Below are 11,741 nucleotides of genomic sequence, written 5' to 3'. Positions count from 1 at the left end.
ATATATATATATATAAACTGTATACATGGCTTAGCCTAGTCAAGAAGCCTGCATTTTGAAAAGAGTGTTCCTGGATGTGAATGTAAATATGCGCGAAAAGGATTAGCATCTCAACTCTAAACTAGCTGAATCCCTAAAAAGGCATGTTTTTCCCTCTATTTTGTCATCTGTCCACAGTTTTTTACCACTTTCCTAAAGCAACTTTCTGAGTGGATAAACCTTAAAACGCTGGCTTTGAATTTCAGTGTGGACGGGCAGCATAGAGTCTTTGGAAAACTCTGACGTAAACCTGCCCAGATACAGTCATGTGGTCCGTGCCAGCTCTGTCACCTCTTACCCACTTTGTAATCATTCATTTCCAATGTCAGCAGAGCTACTTACATCGTCCTGTCATTACATTTTGTCATATGACTATATGATCATAAAAAAGTGAGGCGATTAATGTGTCAGTGCAGCAGCAGCAGCAGCAGCAGCAAAGGAAATACTGCTCATGATTAACAGCTACTATACTGTTATCAAATCTGTATTTAATTCTCATTCAGGTGTCTGAAACAGAGAGCAGAAATAGAAAAAATATTTAAATCAGAACGGCTGAGTGTAGAGTTTGGCCGTATTAAGCCCCAGCACAGACGATCACAGAGAGAATAAGCGCACTAATCAGACATTTGACCAACTAAGACTCAGCAGAACAACGGCTGGTTTGTGGTCTCTCAGAAGTAATTTGTAAGACATGTTGTCTGACCACGTCGGCAAGCAGAAGTGTTTATAGTTAATCAGAACAGTCATGAGGGAAGGGAAAGTGAAAAGCCAGCTGTTTTTTTGACAAGAGAGAGACGTGATGGTGTTTATAAGCGAGGATAACGGGGCACATTTGCTGACGCTCTACGCAGGGAGACTTTAGCGCTCCTACAACTAACTAATAACAGCGTGAATGTGAATGTCAGATTATCAGTTCTGGAACATTACAGGAATGACCACACGCACACTAACGTCCGTAAGGTGAGGAGGACTGATTTTCTGACACTGTCCGACCAGCCAACAAGTAGTTTGTGAGAATATTAAGCCCGTTTAACAATGTTGTTTGTCTCACTCTTTGCCAGATGTCAGGTTTAATGGACACTTTTACTGTTTTCTCACGTAAAAGAGGACCGAGATGAAGAGTCAGCTGCTTTCCTGTTATAGTGTTTCATTATGAACATATCTTTAGGAAATAACAACTGATGTGGACAACCTTTATTTTCAAATGTGAGGAGCATTTTCAGATAAAGCTGCTTTACTGTGGTCACAGTCTAAGAGAATTGTTCGTATTTTTCTAATTTAGCCCTGGGCGAAAGTGCAGAAACACATCAGGTTGTTTTAGTTTATTGCCTCATTTCATTTGCCCAAGTGTGTACATTTGTGCCATTGCTTCTAGTTGTGTCTTTGCACAGCTGTATGGCTGTACATGTCTGTCTATGTGTGTTGGTGTAACCTATAAAAATTGGTCAAGGCTCTCCCTGATAAGGGCTGGGTATTAAACAGCCAAACATCAGATTGCGTTTCTTCCGCTGCAGGATCCTAATCAGCCTGCTCTTCTGAAAACACAAGCTTTTAACAGCCTACCCTTATGATCTCATCTGTTTATAACATCGTCAATAATATGCTGCGCAATGAAGGCTGTAAAAGTCAATGGAGGAATTTAACTGCTGTAGTATCTCCATTAAGTTGTGCAGCTTTTACATTAAAATCAAGAAGAAAGTAGTAAAAGAAATCTTGTCACAATTCCTTAAACTTTAAGTGGCATCTCCAGATCATTTCAGTTTACAGTTACACACAACAAGACATCAGATGCTTGCAGTTAAAAGCTGAAACTACTGATTTAAACAATTATTATCAAAATTGTTACCAATTGTTTCAGCTTTAGCTTTTATGGGAAATTTGTTTAACTTTTAAAAAGCTCAGAAGGTTCTGTTTGACAACTGTTATGTAGCCTCAAAGACTAGAATGGGCAGTAATCTATATAAACTAGAGATGAAACTCACAGATTTTATGTCATGTAGGAACATTTTACATAGAACTAAATCCTGGCTATGTATTTATACCTCTATTTTTGCACAAACACCCATAAGGTTGGATATAAGTCAAAGAAGTGACCTACTTTAATGACCTGCACACTCACAACCTCACTCTGACTATCCATGGCTGTCCCGGAGTACTGACAGGAGGATAGGGGTAAAAGTACTCATATTAAGTACTCGTATGTCCTGCTTGGAGCTCTAGATTGTGAGAGTGCATGCATTCACACACACACACACACACACACACACACACACACACACACACACACACACACACACACACACACACACACACTCACAGTGTCACTCTCAATATCTCATGAAAACATCCCATCCTGCGAAAGGCTGAACCTCTCAGGATTTAGCATCCAGAGATTATCGTGCTAAACCCTCCTGAGAGGGAGGCTGACCTGGCACATTGTACAGTGGCTGCTGAAGAGTGTTAGCATCTTCTGCTCGCACTTTAACCTCTTCCATGTCAGCTCTTTTATTGCAACCCTTGACCTTTGACACACTCGGGTAAAGTGTGGTCCAATTGAAACAGTTCAGCTGTAGAAATGGGCAATCCCATGGTGTTTTACTGTTGGCCTGTTGGAGGAGTATCATTAGGGAGACACTGGAGTCTCAGTTCCTTTTATAAAGTCTGATGAACCATAGGTGGCTGGAGTCACTAGTTAACATTTCAATAGAGCTGAAATCACAAATTAGAGTCCATTAAACCATCAATCAGCATTCAATTTTAGTTATTTAGAATTTTCTGATAAGGTATCTATTTTTTGGTTTTCTGATTTTTCCTGGTAGCCAGATAATGACCAATTAGTCACAACAGCTATTCTAATTTGTCTGAACAGTGTCTGAACAAACTGTCAGTTATGTTACCTACGTTGGCAACAAAACAGTGGTTAATAACTGTTGGACAGGGGAAATAAAAATAACTGTGAATTGAGAGGATTGTACAGTCATGAGAATAATCACGAGCTGCAGCACTAAATTTAATGCATTTAAAAAAAATATACATATATATATATTCTTTTTGTAATAAAGAATATAATGGTTGGGTTTCTAATTGGAAACAACAACTTAAAGCGAAGACATTTACTCTTTCTCTTCACTTTACTTATTGTGTTGTCATACATCTGGTTTTGCCGCCCTGCCTGAACAGCATGTTTCCATCCCATTGTACAGTCAGAGGGCTGAACATGTTGACTGAAATAGTTAAAAAGAGGAAGAAGCAGCACTTGTCTGTCATAACTGGGTGGCACTGGTCAGGAATCAACAAGACAAAAGCATGGCAACAGTGTCAAATAGTCACCATGACCAACTCAATTGTTGCCAGGAGAGAAAAACAGAAACATTTCTTACAATCAGCAGCAACGTCAGATGTCTGTACTTATGTAGTGCTTTTATCCAAAGCACTTTACAATGTGTTTCTCATTCAGCCATTCACACACACATTCATACACCGATGGTGACGGAGCTGCCATGCAAGGTGCTGCCTGCCATTGGGAGCAACTTCGGGTTTAGTGTCTTGCCCAAGGACACTTCGCCTGTGGAGGGGCAGGGGATCGAACCGACAACCGGCTCTACCCACCTGAGCCACAGCTCAGATGTAGCACCCAGCTATTCTCTAACTTTACGTATCCTTGTCTGCCGTTTCATTTTCTTTTAGACGTGTACGAAATAGCATTAATACTAATACAGTATGCCAATGCTAAAGCAGAACAGTTTGCAGACCGTGATATTTTGACCCCTGGCTGAGGTTCAGAGGCAGCAGCTGTCGGAAAGTTGCCCCCCTCATGCGACTCCTGTTCCCTGTGACACTGGGAAGCTGCACGGCTTCAGAGGCAGCGTCACAGTAGGTTAGACGAGGAAACTTGCTGGGAGAGGGAACTGAAAAACTCATCACTTCCCATTGAACAGCCAGCTTATATAATTATACATTCCAGTACACGCTGTGCACTATGTGTGGCGCTGACATGGAGACAGCGCTCGCTTGGTAGAGCTGCTTTTTAACTTGGAAAAAGACGATAATGAAAAAAATCGCTTGTCCTTTTTGTGTCTTAGAGAAATGAAATATTAGGAAATATTTTGGTGTTATGTAGAATCTCAAGTATGTAGGTCAAAGATTTCAGTCAAACTCCTAAACATTAACCAGCAGACTCTCTGTCGTCTCCCACCCACTCCCCGTGGCCGTTTTTAGTTTTCTTTGTTGGACAATTGAAAAGTGAAAGGCTTTATTTCATAATATCACCACACTATGTTGACACTCTGACACTCTCTGGAGGATTTCATGGTGAAAGCAGCATGACAATAACAACTTGAAGCGGTCATAGCTGCTTTGTTTATTCAGGGCCCCTAAATGTGTGTGTTGGTGTGGACACACCTCTGTTGTTTTGAAACTCCTCCATCAGTGTATCCAGTGTAGCCCTTTTGTTTTTTGCAGACAATGACTTTACTTCCTATTGTTTGTGAACCCACTGAAATCAACCATTATTTTACCACTTTTTTTTTTAACATGTGGAAAAGACTTGAGCTCAATCCCTTCCCTTTGATACTAAAAGGACGTTGACATTAGATTTTTTTTTTTTTCAGGGCTGATACTAATCCTGATTTTTATCAATCAAGGAAACCGTTAGCTGATATTTAGAATCCGTATACATTTACAGCAAGAATTACAATGTGGGTGTCAACATTAGAATTATACAAAACACAAAACTTGGTTGCAGTGCTTTTGAATATTAGTTTTTTCACATGTTAGGGTAAGGGTTAATTAAAAGAGACCCTTCAATATTTATTCTTCTGTGTTGGTTGTAATGTTGAACCAATCAGATAATGCCGTGGGTTGGACATTCCTCAAGATCCCAGAATGGGGACTACAGACAGATAAACTGCATCAGAGCCAAAGCAGGGCATTTTAAAGTTAATTTATTTGAATAAATAATGATATGCTGAATACTGGATCAGATAATCAGCCAGGCCTAATATTGGTCGACTACTAATGTCAAAGAGATTCTCTCATTACATGTTTAAATACAGAAATGACCCTGCAGCATTGTTGCTACAACTAATGTATGGTTTTATGCTTAACAAGTGTTGAATGAGTAAATCACTTTTGCCTCGAGGTCATTTTGCGGCTCTGAAACAAACAGTTCATTCAGGATATCTATCAGCAACTATTATGAGAATCTGTTAGTAATTAATGCATTCTTTTTTTTAATCAAGATTTTAAAACATTCTCTAAATTTTAGTTTCTCAATAATATATTTTGTCAAATATATGATACGAAACATACGTGGATGGACTTTTGTCTGTGAAATAAAGGACGGATGCTGAAGAAAATAAATCAGAAAGGCATATAATTGCAGCTCTATTAATAGACAGAAATATACAGCTTTTTATCGAACATAGGAAAGTCTTTTTGGACGAAATTAGAGGCATGGCGTTTATTTATTTATGTTAATAGATATATTCGAGAGCAGTCGTGCTGTTTGTAAATTACTGTCCGCTCTTATTAGACATACAACGTCTGTGCAAATCTATTCACACCCGAGGTCTCTCACATGTCAAACTGGCAGCATTTTCTTCAGTAGAATACTGAAAAATGTAATTAGTTTTAGCTCAACTTTATGAGAAATTAGAAAAAATTTGAAAAAATAGCAATGAGGTGATCAAAAAAAGTGATGCTGTTTAAAAGGTCTCAGAGTCTTCAGGCCTTTGCACAATATACGGTGGCTTGGTAACTCTCAAAACTAAATGCTTACACTGTGTTAAAAGATGTTGAATAAGAACATCTGAGCCTACGTAGCGATTTCTCAACAGCAAAATACGTCTCAATTTCCATTTCCAAAAGGGACTTTTCAGTCTTGAATGAAACTGTTTTGTTTCATAGGAGTCAAACCTCATTTCATGCAAGTCTTCATGCTATAATCGCTCTTCCGCCACCGTTTTACCCCTACCACCGCCTCCATGGCACTCGCATAACCCGTTTCCCCGCTGTTAAAGGCTTTCCTGTGGGGGTTTTGGTGGATGATGTTTAGCGTTTGACTATCGCTTCCAGTACGCGTGACCTAGTTCAGTCAAGTTGTCGTGGCGCATAAGAGTCTTCTATCTCCTACTTTTTTTTTTTTTTTTTTTTGGTGTCGTATCTCCTCCTCCTCCTCAGCCCTGCGAGGTGCTTCCCTCGCTTGGTACATCTGCTTGCCGGTAATTAATAATTGAGCATTTCATTCGTGTTGTGTCCGAATGCAAGAAGAGCCACATCAAGGAATGGGTCGAGTATGTGGGGAGACAGATGGAGATCAGAAGAAAGGAAAAAAGAAAAAAAAAAAAGAAGGGGTGCTTTTGTAGGAAGCGAGAGTGATTTTGCTCTGGATCAGTAGGGTGTGCTGTCTACAGCCTCATTAGTTCTACAAGGAAAAGTGTGGAGTGAAGGAGGAAGGAGGGGCGAGACTTTGTTCTCAGTGATTAAAAAAAAACAAACTTAGTCAGCACAGTGATGATGGGTGTGAATGGATGTGTTTGTGTGGGAGCAGCTGTGTATAATAAGAGCACCCATCCTTTACCTTTCTGTAAGCAAAAGCCAGTCCCACATTGCTGATGTGTGACTGGTCATTGATTCTCTCTTTCCCCTCCTATTCCGGTTTTAATTAAAAAGTCACACTTAGAGCAGGTGAAAATGCTCAGTGATTATCACTCAAGCTGCTGCCTTATTAACACCAGGGTGGCTTCAAGCGCGGGGTTTGATTTCACCTTGATGAGCAGATCCTCTTTGATGAGGTGGCGCTTCAAAGTACCAACAGCTAAACAGGCAGGTGGAGGCATCATACGGAGGCATTTGTTTGAATTTCCCATTAAGCTAATGCTATGCGTCAAAACAAATAATCGATTTTGTGCTTTAAGGTAAAACATAACGTTAATATCTGAATTGATTCAGATTGGTAGCAAACCGGTAAATATATAATTTGTTTAAAGTGATGTCCTTTTTGAGACAACTCAGATGTCTGCTCGGTAAATATGAAAGTCCTGCCAGCAGCTCTTTAGCTTTATTTAGCTCAGAGGCTAACAGTAGGGAGAAGCTGTCATTTTTTTTGTTTGTTTGTTTTTTACAATTTGGTCTGTATGCCGATTCGACAAATAACTTATTGATAAGTCACCCAATTCTGACACTATCAGCCCATTAAATAGCAATTATTAATCTCGTACATATGGACCATTAGGAACTCAAGTAGACACGGAACGAAAGCAAATGTCAACACTAGACTTAAATAAAGAAATTAAACTGCAATAAAGTTCCAAGATAACGAAACCACCAACTCCTCCAACCCTTGAATGTTGACTTTAGTCCATCTTTGTAAGTGCAAAATCCTCCGCCATTAAATGAGATGATAATGGCGCTCCATTAAATGGGGTGATAATGCGCCTACTGAGCCTACTAAGAGGTGGAGGAGGTTCCTGCTGGCCTATATGTATGGGAATAATCTGCAACGATAACAACCATTTAATGGGCTGATAGCATTCATAACGGGTGATAAGTGCACATTAGAGGTGCTCGTAGGTGGAAGTTGTTGCCTTTGGATCTAAGCTATCACTCTCCTGTTGATTCCAGTCCGAGTGCCGAAATGACCACCTTCTGTCTGTAACTTTATAATTACTGCACAGACATAAGAGTAGTTTAAATCTTCTGTCTAGCGTTCTGTCAACAGTTCCCTGCAGGAGGAAAGATGATTTTATTAGAATTATCTTCTCATTTGTACTTTCCATGCAGAAAGTAAAACGTAGTCATGCACAGTTATATCTCACAGTTTTAGTTAAAACCGTTTTTAAGCTGTGCCAGTCCGTTCACTCGTCTGCAGTTTATGTTGTTAAGGACCGTGGCAGCAAAATGAAAGCAGGTTTTGGTTACCAGCATGCCTATTTTTGTCTACAACTGCCGAAACTTCAGCGGAGAAAGATGGTATCAGTGTTACATAGCATGCAAATACTTCCTTCTCTGGATCGCTCCTTCCTCTTTACTGTCAGAGGACTGTTAGGTGACATGTTTGATCGACAATCAAATAACAAATTTGCCTAAATTTCCTCAATCGCCATTAGGTAGCTTTGAAAAACTCACACTGTGCCTCTGGTAAAATCTACCCAGACACACAGAGTCTTATATTTAACTAAATAAATTCAACTAAAACTTGACAACAGCACAATAATCACAAAGATTGTTTGAGCAGCAGCTTCTCCCATGACATTTAAATCTTGCATATGTAATGTTTACACTTTGAGCCCTCTAGCCCACTCCATATAGATGGAAGCAAGCATTAACAGTTTTTATCTGTCTCCGTGGCATTTGTTTGCATTCTCAGTAGATTAACACATCCAGCCTTTTCAATAATCCTGCATATACCAAGCGTAGATGATTCAGCCTTGTGAGATTATCTCCCTGCAATCCCTGTAGTCACTGCGAAGGCCCAAGGATAAGTGAGCCGAGCAACGAAACAAAACGGATGCGTTTCGAAATCTGCGATGTCCTTTCAACGTTACAACTGCGGTTTATTAACAGTGACAGTCCTAATTTAATTTCTGAAAGTGATGTTGAGGGAGTTGTTTATCTGTCGGCAAATCCTCCTCAGCAGAACCTTTGATGTCCCTTAATAAGGCCGGCGGTTCACAAGCAATGCCACTTAATTCTTAAAACCTGAAGAAAAAAAAAAGTGTCTTTGATTTAAATAAAATTTGCAAAAGTGTATTCTAAGTGTGGTAGCAGTGTTTACTGTGTGTGTTTGTTTACTAGTCATGCTGTAAGGACTTGACAGCCTGCTGCATCATCCAGGGGGTCAGTCTGAGTTCATTTTGTCTGTGATGCCCAATTTCCTTGTCTGTGTGTTTCAGCAGGGCCATGGGTGTGGGTGGATGAGAAATGAGTCTTCAGTTCATTCATAGTTCTCTCTCTCTCTCTCTCTGTGTCTCGAACACTCTGCACTCTTATCTTTCTCATGTTTTCTCTCTTTTTCTTTTTTTAAAGTCACTTGGCACAGTTAGGAGTTTCATACTGCTGATGCATTAAGTCACAGCACCAGCAGAAAAGCATGTAGGTTAAGGAAATGACAAAGCAAAATGATTGGTCCTTTAAAAACTCTGATTTGAGATGTCTTAATGTGTGAATATTTTTGGATTCATTGATCAATTAATAAAAATTGTTGATTCAACTAAAGTAGTAATTGTTTCAGAAAGAGCTACAATTTCTAGACAAATTATTTTAAAAGGTAAAATGTCATTTTTAATATTCAAACTTTGAGTCGGTACTTTTTTCTTCCCCCAAAAACAGCTCTGATAAAGGTGATACGGGGCTGATTCCTGCAGTCGGAGCATGCACAAATATTTGGGCTGCCGTGCGGTGCAGTGGAAAACAGTTTATTTCTTCACAGTTGCAAAATGATCTGATTTTGACATTGAGGTCTCACATCAGCCCGTATCAGTTTTTAACAAGTCCTCCTCGCTCAATTCACTGTTCATAGTAATTACATTTTCCTGTCAAGATGTCATCATCGTCACTGTATTCTGTGCTAATTTGTGTCACTCCTTCTGTCTTCCAGCCCTGATGACATTGGAAGCTGCTGGTACATCCTGTTGTCCGGCTCCGTTTTCATCAAGGAGTCCATGTTTCTGCCCAGAAGCAGGTAAGATCATCGGCCATTTTAGGGGCCGTTTGAAGGTTTGATCTTTTAACATGCGAACTGCTTCCTCCCTTCAAAACCCATTTAAGGAAGCATATCCTGGACTGGCCAGAAAGAGTCAACTTTAATTTGCTCTCACTCAAAAAAGTTTGTTTTCTCTCCTATCAGTTTATTCTTATCCACAGAGGTAAACATTGATAATTCATTTTATGAAAACACTGTTTGCAGAGTGAATACCAAAAGTTACGGTATACACCTGCTTATCTCATTTCTCAAAGGAAAAGTTTTACCCCCTTTTTTTCTTGTCGCAAAATAGATTGACTGAAGAAAAACCACTGCTTCCAGATCAACGATTTATAAAGTTAGAGAAAAGTGAATACAACTGTATTTTTAAACAAATTTTGAAATTACTTTTTTCCAATTGCATAAAATGGGAATGCTTTGAGTGATCAAATAAACGATTCCACGCTACTATGACAAAACAAAGAATAAGACAATAATTTCTCATAACATAAATGACAAGATATTTCTGTAAAATGTCACAACGTAAAAATAGCCACTCATAAATCTGCATACCTGCAGTCGTATAGAGGTAAAGTATTTTCAGGGTCTCGCTTTTCATAAATACTCTGTGAGCCTGTGTCATACCACAACCACTGTCAGCACGCTAGCATTCCAAGCTGCTCAGCAGACCTGCTACATTCTCCTTTAAGTGTACAAATTCTACATCAGAATCTAGTTTCTCCCACAAAAACATTTTACCAAACACTTGAGAGGGTGAGAAGGTATAATTACTAAAATATACATTTTGATAAATGTTTGTTTTCTTCTTATAATTTAGTAATAAGGGGAGTAAACGTAAAGAGTTAAACTGTAAATTATAGTGTCCTGTATAAAGCGAGGTCACATCTCTGTATTTAAACATTAATCTAAGTCATGGCATCTTAAAACTTTTGGACAGCCAACAGCTGCTTTGTCAGCAGCCTTGAAGGGAAATGTTTTTGTTGTCGCCCCTCGAGCATAGTTAAAATGGTTGAAGTCACTCAGAGTATCGCACGATTTCCATATAATTCTCTTTTTTCTGATAAGATAGGTTGTATTAAACAAACATTTTGCTTAGGATTTGCATAGTTTTTAAATAAAGTGGAGTGTTGGAGAGCAGACTTCAGCTCCTTAATAGATAATAATTATCTATAGCACCTTCAGAGGGCTTAAGATTTATGTTCTGCTCTCCTGCTCTCAGCCATCAACTCACAGCAGTTATCACCACCTCTAAAGCCAAGACCCAAATGTTAAAAAGCTGCGATTTCACAAGTGGATCTGTTACATGAACCATCTCTGTGGGCGTCTCGCAAACAATGATCTTTTCATCCATTAGGCTTGCATAACACACCTACGGCCACTCAGTGCTTGAGGCCGTCACTTTAGCCTGTGGAGCAGAACTGTTCTGGCAGTACAGCAGGGGTCGACAGCGGTCATTCTCCGGGTTCGTATGAACGTGGGAGGCATTTAAAGCGGAAGACTTGATCGGAAATGTGCCAAAAAAACCCGGTCCCCTCTTAAATATAACCTTTTCAGTTTTGCCAAGGTGAAAGTGTGTGTGTGGGATGCGGAAGGGGGATTTGCAGGTATTGGCAGATTAAAGCTAATGCCCGACCGCAGTCACAGAGGAGGAGAGGGCCCGGAAAGTGTTTACTAAGCATATGTTGCAAAGAAGCCTGTGCAGGGATCCACTGTGCTGCATGGGACTGTATGGGGTTGATAATTAGCTCGGTTGTTCAAAGTGATGCCACATTTCTGTCTTCTGCACTAAATTATACATGGTGCACCAACTGCACATTGAGCAGTTTTAGTCGGAATCACAATATTAACTGTGCCAGGATTTGTCTTTGTGGCGTTGCTGAGGGTCATCAGAGCAGCTGAATCAAAAAAAGATAAAGTGGCACTAATTGCAGAGGGATGTCGCAGCGTACAGTGTCGGCTGTTCTCGCATCACAACATGAATACAGGGTGTTTCCTGGCT

At 39.8% G+C, this 11,741-nt stretch overlaps 1 protein-coding gene across 2 annotated transcripts in view; it reads left to right on the top strand.

Annotated features, from left to right (window-relative positions):
• Nucleotides 1–11,741, top strand: part of rapgef2b (Rap guanine nucleotide exchange factor 2b) — a 115,172-nt gene that overhangs the window by 34,326 nt on the left and 69,105 nt on the right. For both annotated transcript variants that reach the window (XM_008293335.1, XM_008293334.1), the window contains exon 4: nt 9,638–9,721. In XM_008293335.1, coding sequence (XP_008291557.1) covers nt 9,638–9,721 — 84 coding nt within the window. The remainder of the gene's footprint in view (nt 1–9,637; nt 9,722–11,741) is intronic.

The sequence above is a fragment of the Stegastes partitus genome, unplaced genomic scaffold (genome assembly GCF_000690725.1).
Source record: "Stegastes partitus isolate 25-593 unplaced genomic scaffold, Stegastes_partitus-1.0.2 Scaffold875, whole genome shotgun sequence".
NCBI lineage: Eukaryota > Metazoa > Chordata > Actinopteri > Pomacentridae > Stegastes > Stegastes partitus.
Note: the sequence above shows the minus strand (reverse complement) of the source record. Positions and strands in the feature narration are given on the sequence as shown.